Raw genomic sequence first — 18,023 nt, 5'->3', positions numbered from 1 at the left:
TCAAGGGTGTGAGATCCAAATGTTAATAAATCATGTCTTAACATTGCGGAAAAAGATCATACCATATCTTTCCGATCATATATGAATCAGACCTTATAGTTAACGGTGCAGTAATAATGGAAACATATGGTCAGTAATTCCGATTGCACCGTTAACTAAGGTCTGATTCATATATGATCGGAAAGATATGGTATGATCTTTTTCCGCAATGTTAACACATGATTTATTAACATTTGGATCTCACACCCTTAATTAACCCCTGATATATCACATTTACTTCATAGTGAATCATTATTATTCCAATCATGAGTCATTCATCATTATGTATTGATTACTAATGGAGTAGGCATTACTGCATACATGAATCACATGTTTATTCACTATTAATCAGTCATTACTTCAGACATTATTCCATCATTACTCATGTAACCTTATTGTAAAGTGTTACCGAAATTGGCAGAAGTTCTCCTTTAAATGAATCCCATAAATATGATCTTTATTTTTCATGCTCTCAGTTGTCTTTTCTACTGTTAATGAACCTAATGCTTGATCTTACAGGAGTAGGAGTAGTGAATGGGTGGATTTAAATCTAGTTTTGCTAGCTCATTTCACAGGTTCCTTGAGATTAAATCATCACAATCCCAATGATGCACTACAGGCCTACTGTTGGCCTCCAGCATACCCAATCACGACGTTGAAGTTGAATCATGGGCGTCAGCTGACCTAATGCTATACAGGGGCACAGTAGGGCACCGAGAGATGATGCAAGTGTGCAAAACGTTTTTGCAGTTATTTATTTGAAAAAGCTTGTAAATTAATTATATTATTGCAAGTTCTGCATTTGTGCTATTTTGTGCGCATTCTGTAGATTACTCTGTATGCTAAACTTGAGCTAAATTCCAAGGTAGGATTTTTTTTTTTGTGAAACTCATACTGGGGCACAGCAAATCAAGAAGATGCCCTTTTCAACACACATTTTCTCTCTCTCTCTCTCTCTCTCTCTCTCTCTCTCTCTCTCTCTCTCTCTCTCTCTCTCTCTCTCTCTCTCTCTCTCTCTCTCTCTCTCTCTCTCTCACACACACACACACACACACACACACACACACACACACACACACACACACACACACACACACACACACACACACACACACACTTGCCCATCACAACAGCTACGTCAGAAAGTACGGCTATGTCTGTTTTGTGGAAATGTAATTTCTAGGAAACATGTTATGTATGGTGTGGGGGATAATAAAGTGATGACATGACACATGCCATGTTTCCTTTTTTATTTTGGACAGGATATTGATAAGAAAACATCCACCTTATAATCCACAATAACAAGACAGGCGCCATTACTGTCAGGCTAACATGTACTTAATAAAAACACCATCTTGTATGCAAAATGGGCAAAGCAGCGAATCAGACATGAAAACAGTTTTGTGGAAAAGTCATTTCTTGCAAACATTTAAGATGGTATAGAGTATAGCTTGAAGTGACAACAGAACACATGGCATTCACCATACACAAATCAATTTACAGTTATGCAGTATGAATAGATGATCTCTAAATCAAATGAACCCTTCTTGATAGACGTGGGTCCCTCAAATTGAATTCCGCTTAGAACCCAAAGCCTGGTAAGCGGCCTCTTGACACATGAATAGGTTCCGCCTTGCTCCACGAACATTCATCTGGAAGTATGCAATATGCGTAGGTCTCCAAAGGCGTGGTTTTATTTTAAAAAATCCTTGCAGATGATTGGGGAGACCAATTGGCTGCCATTTGTAATGAGCTGCTACTTCAACGACTCACAGATTCAAAAATACAGTTCAGATTACAGAATCAATGTTTGGGAGTAAGTCCATTCGAGCGGTCACTGTTGTCATATTTCACTTATCTTTTCCCTTCTCCACTACATTTAAACTTTGACTATGTCACATAAAATGAAAATTAAAAGTCTACCACAAGATGGTTCAGGAGCAGAACAAATCTGAAGATCCCCCACTCCTGTGAGCTCAAAAAGCGGAAATACAGTACATGAGGGTCTGGCGAGAGTCAGGCTAGAAGCCTTAGGCCTGCCCAAACGAATTATTTGGTGTGAGGCCTGAATTCAGAATTTGTATAGATGCCTCTTCCTCTTCTAACCAAAATGCGGGATACAGGGGCTGTGAGAATTTGGTGTGTACTCTATGGAGTAAGGTAATCATACCAGAGACATCGTAGAAGGACAAAGTTCCTTCTTTGTGATCAAGGAAGACCCCAATTCTATTTCCTGGAATTAGACCGATTATGTCAGTTTTGTTACCATGGTGCAAAAAGGAGCATCCCTCAGACTTAAAGGACAAACTCCATGATTTATCATTCAATCCTAAACGTCGGCTAAATTCAATGTTGCATATGTCTTTGTATGCTACACCAATACCGACCTCCTTCGCATTACTCCTTTCTACCTCCCAGTAGCACTGTCCAGTCAGGCCTTGTTCACACAACACTTGACAGAAGAGAAATGGACGAGCATTTGAAGCGCCAAAACGGGTACCTGAACCTTGTGTAGAACGATCAGTTGGAATTTTGGTAAAACTGGAGCTAACTGTCGAACCAAAAAGGCCACCTGTGTTTTGTTGTGCTGTAGGCTGGCCAAAACCGGAGCTAGCTGTCGAACCAAAAAGGCCACCTGTGTTTTGTTGTGATGTAGGCTGGTCAAAACCGGAGCTAGCTGTCGAACCAAAAAGGCTGCCTGTGGTTTGTTGTGCTTTAGGCTGGCCAAATGTGAAGCTACGTGTTGAACCGGAGGTAGCTGTCGAACCAAAAAGGCCACCTGTGTTTTGTTGTACTGAAGGCTGGCCAAAACCGGAGGTAGCTGTCGAACCATAAAGGCCACCTGTGTTTGGTTGTGCTTTAGGCTGGCCAAATGTGAAGCTACCTGTCGAACCAAAAAGGCCACCTGTGTTTTGTTGTGCTGTAGGCTGGTCAAAACCGGAGCTAGCTGTCGAACCAAAAAGGCCACCTGTGTTTTGTTGTGATGTAGGCTGGTCAAAACCGGAGCTAGCTGTCGAACCAAAAAGGCTGCCTGTGTTTTGTTGTGCTTTAGGCTGGCCCAATGTGAATCTACATGTCGAACTGGAGCTAGCTGTCGAACCAAAAAGGCCACCTGTGTTTTGTTGCGCTGTAGGCTGGCCAAAACCGGAGGTAGCTGTCGAACCAAAAAGGCCACCTGTGTTTTGTTGTGCTGTAGGCTGACCAAAACCGGAGGAACCTGTCGAACCAAAAAGGCTGCCTGTGTTTGGTTGTGCTGTAGGCTGATCAAATGTGGAGCTACCTGCTACCTTGCTAAAGAAGCCAAAAGATAAACCAGTGTGTTGTTGGGCTGTTACTTTTGTATTCCCTTCAGATAGTACAGCATCTTTCGAAGCTGTGTTTTGATCAAGCGTCAGTCGACAGGGATCTGAAAGAATTGAGAGCCATTACAATTAATACGCTATTACATGTCTCTCTCATCTGATACAGTATTTACCAATGGAAGAAATACATGTATAATACTCACATTTGAGGAGATCTTCTCTCAATGGTAATTGCCTTGCAATCTCAATTTCTTTAACTGTTGACACAGAATTATTTATAGCACAATTTTAGTCAACTTCACACATTTGCATAACCAAACTTTAGTGTAATGCTGGGGATTTCCTTTGTGCATGAAAACACAAATGTTATACTGTTATGTATCTACCTTTCGTTAACTGAAGTTAATTTAATAGAGAGGGTACAAAATAATACTGTCCAGCAATTAATCCCGTACCTTACAAGCGCAAAAGCGGACAACAATTGTTTGTTATAGTATGGTAGGCCTATGTGCAAACTCTAGAAATGCAATGGTGGTTGCTACTGTTGGTCACTGTGGAAGTGTTAACAGGAGTGATGTTGTTAGGGCCCCCCATGAGGACATGTTTAAGTGATACACATGACTAATACAATACAGTGAGTACATTTGCTAATAGATAGCAGAGATGTAATTTAGTTAAGAAAATGAGAACTCCAAGACCTTCTAATACAGAGATGATTTACCACTACCTCAAGGTTATCTTAACCAGGTTTACAACTGAGCCAGGTTCTTGGAATATCCCCATGGTTGTTGGGAAGTGGGGTGTGTTTCTACAATCCATCTTCTCCTTATGCATACAGTTGTTTGTTCAGTTTGTTAAGTGTCACTGATTAATGTTCTTACTTTTTGCAGATACTTTCAACATGTCCAGATCACAAGCCGACTCCAGGGTTTGCCTCAAAGCAGAAAGACATTGGCAAAGGTCTTCAAAATATTTTGACACCGTGAGAATCATGATGGGTGAAGCCTTAAGCGCAGGAGAGTTTTTGAAGGTGTGGAACCTCTGCAGGGAGAGAACAAACACAAGATACTCAATATAGGAACACAAGAGATCAACAAGAGACCAACCTATGAATTATGTACTCATAGGTCAATGTTGCATTTGCAATATGTGACTAGAAACAAGAAAACTGGCCGCAAGTAGGCCCGAGGGCATATTGAGTTCATCATGGATTCTGATGCAGATTATGCAAAAAATGTCAACCACAATTTTTTTTTTTTTTTAAAGCAAAGTTCTCAGTTTCACCCAGGCCTAACTGGTGGCCTGTTTTCTTGTGGCTTGTCACTTGTGTCTGTGAAAAAAATCTCTTTCCTCCAGGTCATCTTGGTCAAAAAAGGTAAGAGCGTGATGGGAAGAAAGCTGGAAAATGTACTGGCGTGGATGACGAACAAAAAATGACAATTCCATTCTGAGACCCAGGCAACAACCTGTTTGAACTGCTACCACCCAGAAGTAGATGCAGGTCCATGAAAACCAGGACAAACAGACTGAAAATAGCTTTTACCACACACACGCACATATACACACACACACATGAACGCACACACGCTTTCCCCCCATATGGAGGAGCACTCACGCACGCACGCATGTATGCACACACACAGGACGCAGCCCTGGACTGCTCCCTTCTCATTTCCCTGCATGTTTTACTCAGTACTTTGCATGTGGCAAATAAAACTCATCTTTGTACAGTAGCCAGTGCAAGATAGTACCTGTAGAAACCAGCTATGATCCTCCTCATGACACAGCTCTGCCAGCTCAGCATCTCCTCTCTTCAGTTCAGTGCTCCTCTGCTCCAGCTCCTGGACCATCTCCTCAGCATTCAGGCCAGCCTGCTTCTGCTGGGCCGAGATCAGCTCTCTCACCTCACACAGGCAAAAAGTAAAAGTCAAAACCAGGTTCATTGACAATTCCTTCACATGTACTAGACATATGAATTCACACCACAGCAAACATGGAATACATTAAATTGCACTGCCACAATAAATAGGAACACTAACAGGAAATAATAATAATCACCATCATCATACGTAGTAAGAAACATAATAATAACTAGATTGCATTTCCTCACAGAAAATGCTGGAGTATGCTTGCCCGTCTTGCATTCGTTGCCCTTCATGCATGCCTTGCCTTTCATGCATTCGTTGCCCTTCATGCATAACCTGCCCTTCATGTATACACAACATACAGTTAACCATCTAGATATGAGCTAACTTCCTGTGTGGTATGTACCATATTGGCAAAAACACATTTTCACTAACTGTAGGGCCCCCCAGTGGCCGTATTGCACTGAATTCGGTACGTACCCTCTGGGTATAGTGGGATCATGTGTGAGAAATTTCGTTAAGATCCGTCAAGGTGTTGCTGAGATATGAGCTAACTTCCTGTTTGGACGGTGTGTTTGTCTTTGTTGTCAATTTTGATTAGCTGCTGTGCGCCGATGCTTTCAGCTATTGCTCTGTAAATTTCAGCATAGGTGCAGAATAGTCCAATGGTGGTCTGATAAAAATTGTAGGATGAGCAGAAAAAATTGTGGGTGGAGCTTCATTTTTATTGATTTTTGAATATGTCAAAATGGCGGGAATTTCATGATGGTAAATATGACATCGTAGTATGCGTTGGATTCGGCTTGACCCAAGGATTTCAGCGATACCAAGCGTTTGATGAATTGAGGTCAATACAGGCCAATATGGTCAAAAACACATTTTTGCTTATTGTAGCGCCCCCTAGTGGCGTATTTACACGAAAATTGTTATGTTTCCTCTAGTCTAGGGATAGTCTTGATGATGTATATAAAGTTGGGTTCTGAGACAAGAAGCCGTTGCCGAGATATGAGCTCACTCCCTGTTTGGCGTCTTCGGCGCCAAATTTGATTGGCTCCTGTTTGAAGCTGGTTTGATCAATCGTTACAAGACTTTTAGGGTAGATGTATTTCAGTTCGAAGATGCCCTCACAAAATGTTTGTGACGATGGGACGAAAATTGTGGGCGGGGTGTCATTTTTATAGATTTTTACAAAATTCAAAATGGTGGAAAAACTTTCCAGGCGGAAAATGACGTCATAGAATGCATTGGATTTAGCTTGGCCCAAGGATTTCAGGGATACCAAGTTTTTGAAATGTATGTAATGTACTTGCAACTTTGACCTGCTGGTGGCGCTACAGAGTTTGAAGTACCCCTGTGAAAAATACAAATCCAAATCGGATCACCGAGCCGAACGTTTCGGTCCTTGAACGGATTTTCTATCTTGAGCGGTTCTTCAAACGAATGGATCGTAGAAATAGATGAAAATTAATAAAAAAGAAACGGGGGAATAACAATAGTATGCTTGCCGCATGGCAAGCTTACTAATAAGAAGAAGAGCATACAATTGTATCCCACCACGCACCTTCGTTACTCGGGCTCTAACAACATTCTAATCAAGTGAAGCATCGTTACAGTAATGTGCATGTGTATTAGCAGCAGTAACAATCAATCACCTCAGAACGTTTCCCCTCAAAATACTGTATAAGTTCATTGAAGATCTTCTCACTGTGTGCCAGTGTTTCCTCTGACATTGTCTGTAGTGAGACACAAGATCAAGAGAGTTTAAGAGTCTGTTTGAGTGAAAGTTGAGAACATTAATGGATGAAAAGAGGGGAGCGTATTATTGTACTGTGCAATCATTACCTTGTGATGACCCATCGTGTCTCTCAGCGTTTGAAGGGTCGTATCTGTCTCTTGGATGTTCTTCTGGAAATGACTCCTTGTCTCCATCACTTGATTCTACAACACACATAAACTACATCTTTTGTACATCTTTTGACGCACTCCTTACTAAATTTAAAAAAGTCTTTGATAAACTCTGGCTACATGTGTTGCATTGCTTTGCAACGCTTGAGCAGTGTTCTTTAAGATCCAGTGTGTATTTTTTATAGTTTATTTTCAGAATATATGCTGCCTATTCACACACCATACTCCCGTCAGACCAGTGAATGTTTGTTTACTATTTACAATAAGCAGCATACATTTTAGAAATAAAACAGCTAAAATTACACACAGGACTTGTAATTTGCTTGAGGTAAATCTGCTGCCAAATCTGCTGTAAATCTGAGTACAGATGTGCACAATGCATGGACCTGCGGGCAGATAATTAGTAGGCCTATTATATGGTTCATGTGCAAATTCATTCATGCCAAAATATTAGAACCGGTTCTACCAGACAAGGCCAAGCAAGATAATTATAGGCCTATGTTCTAACATTTCAAAAGAATGCCCTCTTAACTCTTTTCTCTGTTGATAAAATAAAAAGATGCACAGGACTGATATGTAGGCCAAATTATTATGGTGAGGCTTTCAGCCTATTATCTGTATCATTTACCACCAAATAAAGACAATGCATGGCCTCTACCTGTTTATGAGCTCTCTCTCCTGCAACTGAGGTGGTCTGGTGGCCTTTGTGGTCGTCCATCGTGCACAACATGCAGATGCAGGTCTGGTCGATGCAGCAAAACACCTCGAGGGGCTTGTCGTGTTTGGCACAGACCCTGTCTTGCAGCCCAGCCCTGGCCTTGACCAGCTTGTGCTTCCTCAATGCTGGAACGTCCAGGTGAGGCTGGAGGTGCGTCTCACACATGGAGGCCAGACACGCAAGGCAGGATTGCTCAGCTTTTAGTTTTCTTCCAGTGCAGAAATCACACTCCACATCTCCAGGCTCAGCATAGCATGCAACAGATGGCACGCTAGTCGTGGTCACATTCTGAACCTTCATATTCCCCATCAGCTCAGCCAACACTGTGTTCTTACTCAGAGAAGGCCTTGGGCTGAACGACTGGCTGCACAGGGGGCAGCTGTACACACCCTCATCTTCTTGGTCCCAGCAGGCACTAATGCAGCGCATGCAGTAATTGTGTCCACATGGAATAGTCACTGGATCCCTCCATGTATCCAGACACACTGCACAGCTAAAGGGATTCTGACCAGATGCTGCCATTGCACTCTGTCGTTTGACTCTGCTGCCACTCCCTTGAAAGCTAGTGGGCTTTTAGGTTTCGTTTCTCAGTAAGTTTCATCTGAAATGGGAGAAGCCTCCTCCCACAGCAGGAAGTTTGACAGAGAGCAGTTAAGGACATCTCTCAGTGTACTTACCGTCAAGAGCTTAGTTCAATAAAAAAAAGAATCTGATGTCTACATACGTATTGACATGCAGAACATTTTTTATAGGGCTGAAAAGACTTCCTGAGTCATGTATTTGTGTACTTAGCTCTGAGGTTAACTGTTAAAGGGACACTGTGCAGGAAATTGTCAAAAAAGGTACTGCAACTATGCTGCTCATTGAAACTGGGCTGCTTATTGCCAAATTTGATCTTTACATGAAAGTTTACTAAGTAATAAACAAATATTTAATAGTATGGTCCAAGTACAGTCATTTTTGCAGCTAAAAATGCCTATTTTTGGAAATTCAAAATGGCTGACCATGGAGAAGATCCCCCTTTTCATGTATGAAAAGTGCAATTTTCCCAGTCATAATGAATACTTAGAATTTGATGGAGGTGGTAAGTATTCTTGAAAAAGGTAACATTTGTGAATGAGCAGCATGAATTCTGGAAATAAACAACACAAAATCTCACACAATGTCCCTTTAATGGTTGGGAAGCTTATTTGTACAAAGAGTTTTAAACAAAGATGATTTGTAGGAGGTGCATCATTTTCATTGTCTCAGTTGTATTAACATGTGTAGAGCTGTCTGATATAATGACTGAGATACTTCAACTAACATTCTGGATGACACTTCTTGGATCAACATTAAGAAACAATTAACTACCACGAACTACCTTCCAAGAAACTTCAGTTGCACCGTGGAGGGACCTAATAGTTCTCTGAAGAACCTAAAAGTTCTGGAAGTTATCCCAAGGTTCCTCTGAGAGCTATTTAGAGTTTCCCCCGCAGTGGCTAAATGAAGGTTATTGGGGTAACTTATTTTTTTTTACAAAGGGCCATAGATCTACATTTTAGGGCCATAGATCTACATTTGTATATGACTGGACACCTCGTCTGTGCTGCTGTCAAGGAAGTCAAATGTCCGCACATACCAGCCATCTTAATTCACCCAGTTGGCTCACCCATTGTGTTGGTAGTGATATGTCCTTTTCAGATTACAGTAACGCTTTCAAATTTCAATCGATCTCCAGGCAGTTTAGTTTGTTATACGGTGTAAAAAAACAAACAGAAGTATGTACTTATGATACTGCATGGTGATGAATAATATTACCAGTATATTATATTATATTATATTATATTATATTATATTATATTATATTATATTATATTATATTATATTATATTATATTATATTATATTGTATTATATTATGCATCATATAAATGATACATCATAACATAGTAGGACTATTCTAGTAGGCCTAATTAAAGGATAACTTCAGCCAATTTCTACATGCAGTGGTAATGCTCACACTGTTTTCCAAGATCCTGGTCACAACAAACAAAATCTACCCCCATTAGAATAGCTCAGATCTCGGAAAGGGCTGAGCTGAAAAATGTGGCATCACCGGGTGACAAGTCAAGGGTAGCGTGAGCAATACAACAGCATATTGAAATTGGCAGAAGTTCTCCTTTAAATGAATCCCATAAATATGATCTTTATTTTTTTTACAGTCATGTTCTCAGTTGTCTTTTCTGATGTTAATGAACCTAATGCTTCATCTTACAAAGAGTAGGAGTAGTGAATGGGTTCATTTAAATATAGTTTTGCTAGCACATTTCACAGGTTCCTTTACAATCATCACAATCCCAATGATGCATTATAGGCCTACTGTTGGCCTCCAGCATACCCAATCACTATTTTGAAGTTTAGCTCTGAGATGAACAGGGGTGTCCCTCCAGAGACATCGGAGATGGAAGCTGCCCTTTCTCAACACACTTTAATTTACACACACACACACACACACACACACACACACGCACACACACACACACACACACTCACACACACACACACACACACACACACACACACACACACACACACACACACACACACACACACACACACACACACACACACACACACACACACACTCCAGTTTGCCCATCACAAGAGCTACGTCAGAAAGTAGGGCTATGTCTCTTTTGTGGACATGTAATTTCTTGGCAACATTTATTGTGTGGGGGATAATGAAGTGATGACATGACACATGACATGTTTCGTTTTTTTTTATTTTGGACAAGATATTGATAACAACACATCCTATCCACCTTATAATCCACAATAACAAGACAGGTGCCATTACTGTGTTGATACTATGAGAGTAACCTGACTCTCACCAGATGAATGGGTTGTGCCTTGCTGCACGGACATTCATCTGGAGTGGTTCTCAACCTTTTTTGAAGAAACACCCCTTGGACCTCACCATAAGCCTTACAATGTTCCCTAGTATTAAAAACTAAAATGGACTAATGCTCCCTAATGGCAACTAAGCACTTTGCCTTCTTAGCAGTATCCTTCTCAATGCCCCCCTAGGGCTTTCTTAGAGCCACAGGAAACACTCATTTAGAGCTATGCCAAATGCGTAGGTCTGTGAAGGCATGGGTTTATAACAATTCTTGCATGTGATTGGGGAAACACTGGTCTGACATTTTAAATGAGGTGCCACTTTAACTGCTCACAGATTTGAAACTACAGAATCAATGTAATGAGTGAGTCCATGAGCGGCCATTGAAACAACTGTCATGTTTCACTTACTTTTCCCTTCTTCAACTCTGACTGTGTGTGCGTTCCAATATGCGAACCTGCGTCCTCAACTTGTGCTTGTGGCCTCATACCAGGAAGTAATACGTCATGATGATGTCACTGACATTATATTTCAATATCTCGCAAAAGCTCAATTGTTAAGTCATTTTCTCATTTGCAAACTGGATGGTGAATGAAGAATAGTCCCCCAAAAATTCTTTTAGTTAGGCTGACAGCGGGGAAACTGATTTGTTCTCTCCACGGAGGCGGGGCATCAGCAAAATGTGAGACCATAAGCACAAGCGGAGGATGCAAGGTCGCATATTGGAATGCACACTATGTCACATCTCTGAAAGTCCTGTGATGCTGATTGGTTCTTCTGCCTTTTGCTTTGGGGGCAGGGCAAATCCAAAGGTCCTCCAGGCCCTTGAGTGAGCTCAAGCAACGGTGCGGAGGGTTTGGCGAGAGTCAGGCTAGTGAGAGTACTCCAGACGTGGAAATGGACATAGTAATAAAGTGTCGCCAAGCAATTCACATTAATTATTTCAATTTAGAGAATTGGTCAGACCCACCTGCCCGTCAGCCTAGGGGTTAAAAGTGGAAAAGGTGTGGAATAGGGGGAGGTCCTGGGGAGCTGCTTCTTGGACAATTTTCAAACTCGCCCGATCCTCTAACCAGAATGCAGCATACAGGGGCTCTGAGAATTTCGTGCACACTTTGTGGAGTAAAGTAATCATATCAGAGACATCATAGAAGGACAAAGTTCCTTCTTTGTGATCAAGAAACACGCCAATTCTATTTCCTGGAATTAGACCAATGATGTGAGTCTTGTTACCCTGGTGATAAAAAGAGCATCCTTCAGACTTACAGGATAAACTCCATGATTTATCATTTTGTCCAAGACGAGCCGACGGATACATGTTGCAGATGTCTTGGTATGCTACACCAATATCAACCTCTTTCTCGTTACTCCTCTCAATCTCCCAGTAGCATTGTCCGGTTAATTTTTGAACACACAATACTTGGCAGATGCCAATAAATGGCGTAGGTTTGTAGGAAATAGCTGCAGAACCAAAACTCCCAAAAGCAGCGGGAGCTGCAGTACCAAAACTCCCAAAAGCAGCGGGAGCTGCAGAACCAAAAAGGCCAGAACCTGCACCAGAAGGGCTGTGCAAGCCAGAACCAGAAAGGAAACCTGAACTGTTGAGAGGCTCGATAGGTTGTTTTTTTACTTTAGGGAAGCCAACACAGATTACAGGTCCACCAAAAGCAAGACTATGCTGTCCAAAATTGGAGGTAGAACCGAAAAGGACACCCATCTTTTGTTGTGGTGTTCCAAAAGGCTGGACAATACTGGAGGTAGCCAAAGAACCAAAAGAGCTCTGTTGGGCTGTTACTTTTGTATTTCCCTCGGATAGTACAAGATCTTTGGAAGCTGTATTTGGATCAAATGTCAGCCCACAGGAATCTGTAAAAATTGAATACAATCAATGTTACATGTCTCTGTCACATACAGCCTTGCTCATACAGGCCTAGTAGTATTTGCCCATAGAAGTAAAGATGTTACTCACATTTGAGGAGATCTTCTCTTGTCAATTGCTTTGCAATGTCAATTTCTTTGACTGTTGAGACAAAATTATTTAAAGAGCAACTTTAATTATCTAGATGTGAAGATTTGCAAACTTGGTTGAAATTACCAGTTGCCGACATGTGTTTTGCATTCCACTAACTGACGCTAACTACAAAAGCACAACATTGTACAGCCAAGCAATTCACGAATTACAATAGCAAAACGACATTTTAAATGTTTTTATTTTATTTTGATACAACAGTAGTATGCAATAGTTAATATGTCTGCAATATTGGTTGCTACTGTGGAAGTGACCGTTTGGGTTTTATTGTTTTATTGTTAGGGTAAGCTATGCCTCTAGGTGATTGTGAGGTAAGGTAAGGTGTGTATCTAGAAACCTTGGCATCAATAACACAACCTGTATTTGTATAACGTGATAAGCCAATGATCATAGTTCTTACTTTTTGCTGATATTTTTACCATGTCCAGATCACAAGTCGACTCAACGGTTTGCCTCAAAGCAGAAAGAGATTGGGAAAGGTCTTCAAAATATTTTGACACCGTGAGAATCATGATGGGTGATGTTTTAAGCGCAGGAGAGTTTTTGAAGGTGTGGAACCTCTGCAGGGAGAGAACAAACCCAACATAGTCAATAGAAACTCCAGGGAGGTCCTCAGTCATGATACATGTCATGAGACTCAAAGGTCAACATCGTGCTTGCAAGCAAGATGTGTGTGAAGATTTCATTCATCTAGGTCAGGGATGGGCAAGATTATTTTCATCGCTATACCATCGGAGGCCCACATGACATAGGCCTACGGAATCTGACAGCAAATCCCTGACTTCAAGGTGCAGGTTACTTACACATTGCCAAAGTTGTTTGGAAGGAGTTGTGTTCTCTGTTGGCCAGGAACAGTAAATTACAGGTTGATTCAGTAGTGCTTTTTTAAAAATCTGGTCATTATTATTATTTTAAAATGTTCATCTACAGGTCTCACTGAGTGAGGAGGCGGGCCCTTCTATTCACTCTCACTGGGCATGTGCCATGTGCCATGTGGCCCTCTGTCCTCCAGTTGCCCATCCCTGATCTAGGTCATCTTCGTCAAAAGAGTTTAGTTCAACTACGCCACATCGAGATTCAAGCTGAGGTATGAAAACATTGGGCTGCAAGGGTTCAGTTGACATAATTACAAGCATTGTCTGGTAACTAACAACTTAAAGAATAAAAATGACAGTTTGAATAACTTTCTAAAATCAGTTAAGACTGAATGTCTTCCAAATGCCAGAAAAAATGACTTGAGATATCAATTCATGGTCATATAAAACAACAGTTCTGGGGTTAATGCAGTAAAAATGAATCCTGGGACATTGGGTTCGCCAACCAATTGTAGTATTGCTTTAAAAAAAAACTTGGGCGATCAACATGCCTAGCCTGCGCAAGACAGTAGCCTACCTGTAGAAACCAGCTATGATCCTCCTCATGACACAGCTCTGCCAGCTCAGCATCTCCTTTCTTCAGTTCAGTGCTCCTCTGCTCCAGCTCCTGGACCATCTCCTCAGCATTCAGGCCAGCCTGCTTCTGCTGGGCCGAGATCAGCTCTCTCACCTCACATGTACAGTCAAAGTCAAAGTCAGGTTCATTGTAAATACCGTCACATCCACTCGTCATACGAACAAATTATTACGGAATTATTATGTCTTGCAGCATAGCAAGGAAGGAATAACATTGAATTGCATAGCATAGTAATAATAATAATAATAATAATAATAATAATAATAATAATAATAATAATCATTCACCTCAGAACGCTTCCCCTCAAAATACTGTATCAGTTCGGTGAAGATCTTCTCACTGTGTGCCAGTGTCTTTTCTGACATTGTCTGTATGAGACATATACAAGATGGAGAGAGTTTAAGCTTAATGTGACCAAGTCTGTTGAGTGTGTGTTTTGAGCAAAAGTTGAAAATAAATGAGAGTGGATGACAAAACCAGGACTATTCCTGTACAGTGCAATCATTACCTTGTGATTTGCCATCCTTTCTCTCAGGGTTTGAAGGGTTGTCACTGTCTGTTGGATTTTCTGCTGGAAGTGACTCCTTGTCTCCGCCACTTGATTCTAGAATAATACATGCTATTTGTAATTTTTAAAATATCCTTTACTATAGGAAAGTGGAGACGTGAAGATGGAGAACATGGAGACTTGAAAGGAGTGAGAGACATGGAGTTCGTTACAATATGCGGCCTTGCCTCCTCCACTTGTGCTTGTCTCCTCGTACCAGGAAGTAATATGTCATGATGACATCACTGACCACAGCATTATATTTCAATATCTTGCAAAAGCTCAATTGTAAAGCTTTCTTCTCATTTGCAATTGGGATGGTGAATGAAAACAGTCCCTCAAAAGTTGTTGTGGCTAGGCTGACAGCTGGGAAACTTTATCGGTTTCTCCACGGAGGAGGGGCCAGGTGGTAGGGCGAGGAGACAAGCACAAGTGGAGGAGGCAAGGTCGCATATTGTAACGTACTCATGGAGTACAGTAGGACTGGGAAATGACTCAGCCTCAAACCCGGATCCAACCACGCCTCCATTAGAATGGCCAAGGTCTTGGAAAGGGCTGAAAAAATGCTATTTTGTCTGGAACTGACTGGTCAAGGGTAATATGCACTATAACTACTGAAATTTGCAGGATTTTTATTGTAATTCATATGTGTTTTTTCTGATTTGTGGTCATAAAATGCTTGAAAAAATACAGTAAATGTGTAATTGTTAGTTGTTTATTTTCAGAGTATTGTCACAATACTCTGGTCAGACCAGTAAATGTTTGTTTATTTACATTAATATTTATTATATTCATTATTAAGAGCAGATTTATGAATAGACAGCCATCATACATTTCAGAAACTAAAATTAAACACTGAATTTGCTTCTGATAAATCTGTTGCCTGACTATTGCACAATACTTTGACCTATGGCGTTGATATGGTTCATTCGAACCGGCTCTAACCCCCAAGTTAATTATATATTCTGACATTTCAAAAGAGGGATATTTTCCCTCCTCACTCATTTTATGAGAAAAGAAAAAATATGCTTATATATGTACTATTATTATGGTGAGGCTTTCAGTCTATTATATGTATCATACCACCAAATAAAGACAATGCATGGCCGGCCTCTACCTGTTTATGACGTCTTTCTGCTGCAACTGATGTGGTCTCGTGGCCTTTGTGGTCGTCCATTGTGCACAACATGCAGATGCAGGTCTGGTCGGTGCAGCAAAACACCTCGAGGGGCTTGTCGTGTTTGGCACAGACCCTGTCTTGCAACCCGGCCCTGGCCTTGACTAGCTTGTGTTTCCTCAATGCTGGAACGTCCAGGTGAGGCTGGAGGTGCGTCTCACACATGGAAACCAGACATGCAAGGCAGGATTGCTCAGCTTTTAGTTTTCTTCCAGTGCAGAAGTCACACTCCACATCTCCAGGTTCAGCATAGCACACAACAGACGGCACACTGGTCACAATCTGAACCTTCATATTCCCCACCAGCTCGGCCAACACTGTGTTTTTCTTCAGAGGAGGCCTTGGGCTGAACGGCTCGCTGCACAGAGGGCAGCTGTACACACCCTTCTCATCTTCTTTGTCCCAGCAGGCACTAATGCAGTGCATGCAGTAATTGTGTCCACATGGAATAGTCACTGGATCCCTCCATGTATCCAGACACACTGCACAGCTAAAGGGATTCTGACCAGACGCTGCCATTGCACTCTTCTGTTTGACTCTGCAACTCCCTTCTTCTTCTTCTTCTTCTTCTTCTTCTTCTTCTTCTTCTTCTTCTTCTTCTTCTTCTTCTTCTTCTTCTTCTTCTTATTTCTGTTTACTGCTGGTTGGAAAGCAACTGATCAGTGTGCCTCTGCCTCTCCCTCTCCCTTGAAAGCAAATGGGCTTGTTATGTAGATGTCATCCCCCAGTAAGTTTTATCTGAAATGGGAGGAGCCTCCTCCAAGAAGTTTTCGCAAGACTCTCAAAGACTATCTTTCTGAGTCATGTGTTTATGTTTTTGTGTCAGTACTTTGCTGTGAAGTTGGTCTGCATGGTTATGGCCAGGGAAACTTGTGTTTTGGACAAAGTTGATCTATAGGAGGTCAATTCCATTGTCTCAATTGCATTAACAGGTGTAGAGCTGTGTGGCATATTCAGTGACACGCTTCAACTAACATTCAAAATGGCAGTTATTGCACAGTGAAAATGTGATGGTTCCTTACAGAAACTCCAGTTGCACTGTGGTGGGACATAATATTTCTCAGAAGAACCTAAAAGTTCTGGAAGGAACCCCAAGTTTCCTCAGAGAACATTTGGAGGTTCCCTCAGTGGCAAAAGGAACGTTCTTCATTAAATTGTTAAACTACAAAGTGTAGTTGGGGCCAATCCAGTTATAACTGCTGACAAGAACCTCCTGCATGCTAGTGTTGATGAGAGGATTTTTGTCTTTTTCCAGTCATGTTGTCTTAGGATAATATTTTATGAATTTAATTTATAATGAACCTAATTTGATCTTACAAAGAGTAGGAGTACTGAACGGGTGGATTTAAATATAGCTTTGCTAGCACATTTCACAGGTTCCTTTACAATCTTCATAATCCCAGTGATGCACAATAGGCCTACTATTTGCCGACGTTGAAGTTTAGCTCTGAGATAAACAGGGGTGTCCTGCACGCACGCACGCACGCACGCACGCACGCACGCACGCACGCACGCACGCACGCACGCACGCACGCACGCACGCACGCACGCACGCACGCACGCACGCACGCACTCATGCATATGTGGGTCTTTTGTCTCTTTCTCTCTGTCACAGGGCACGCACGCACGCACGCACGCACGCACGCGCGCGCTCACACACACACACACACACACACACACACACACACACACACACACACACACACACACACACACACACACACACACACACACACACACACACACACACACACACAGACACACGTCTGCAGGCTTCTCACAAAAAACACATTGAGGCAAAAGTATACCTGTCCTTGGTCACCATCAGGTCGAACAAAAAAGCCTGAAAGTCTGGAAGCTTGATAAAAAGATTTTAAAATGTGACTTCAGGAGGCTATTCTGGGTGCTAAAAATTGCCCAATGACAAAAAGACAGACATTTGGGTCTTTTAAAGAATGGATATTTTCATGAATATTCATAATTTAGATTTTATTGATTTTAACTAGTGCGGGCTATTGCATTATGCATTTTCTTTCTGACTTGCACTGAATGCTGCCTCCATCTCACAAAAGAGTAGGCTCACCAATGATCACCAACCTTGGGAATGTT

The 18,023-nt window shown here is 41.6% G+C and overlaps 2 protein-coding genes across 3 annotated transcripts; both read right to left on the bottom strand.

Moving 5' to 3' along the window:
• Window positions 1–1,973: 1,973 nt before the first annotated feature.
• Window positions 1,974–8,473, bottom strand: LOC134460358 (E3 ubiquitin-protein ligase TRIM47-like). Its single transcript, XM_063212792.1, has 7 exons — window positions 7,770–8,473; window positions 7,049–7,144; window positions 6,859–6,939; window positions 5,093–5,245; window positions 4,223–4,382; window positions 3,545–3,598; window positions 1,974–2,014 (listed from the first exon to the last, which is right to left on the bottom strand). The coding sequence occupies exons 1-7, from the start codon at window positions 8,349–8,351 to the stop codon at window positions 1,974–1,976; spliced, it is 1,167 nt and encodes a 388-aa protein (XP_063068862.1). The 5' UTR covers window positions 8,352–8,473.
• A 2,156-nt stretch (window positions 8,474–10,629) lies between these two features.
• Window positions 10,630–16,587, bottom strand: LOC134460089 (tripartite motif-containing protein 16-like). 2 transcript variants are annotated; one of them, XM_063212559.1, is made up of 7 exons: window positions 15,855–16,587; window positions 14,699–14,794; window positions 14,478–14,558; window positions 14,131–14,283; window positions 13,139–13,298; window positions 12,679–12,729; window positions 10,630–12,575 (listed from the first exon to the last, which is right to left on the bottom strand). In XM_063212559.1, exons 1-7 carry the CDS (start codon window positions 16,431–16,433, stop codon window positions 11,692–11,694), a joined length of 2,004 nt encoding a protein of 667 aa, XP_063068629.1. In that variant the 5' UTR covers window positions 16,434–16,587; the 3' UTR covers window positions 10,630–11,691. The 2 variants fall into 2 exon arrangements, with proteins under 2 accessions (XP_063068629.1, XP_063068630.1); XM_063212560.1 differs by lacking the exons at window positions 10,630–12,575; window positions 12,679–12,729 and having other exon boundaries at window positions 12,799–13,298.
• Window positions 16,588–18,023: the final 1,436 nt, after the last annotated feature.

Source organism: Engraulis encrasicolus, chromosome 12 (assembly GCF_034702125.1).
Source record: "Engraulis encrasicolus isolate BLACKSEA-1 chromosome 12, IST_EnEncr_1.0, whole genome shotgun sequence".
In the NCBI taxonomy this organism is placed as follows: Eukaryota; Metazoa; Chordata; class Actinopteri; order Clupeiformes; family Engraulidae; genus Engraulis; species Engraulis encrasicolus.
The sequence above is the reverse complement of the archived record's forward strand: the minus strand, read 5'-3'. Positions and strand labels throughout refer to the sequence as shown.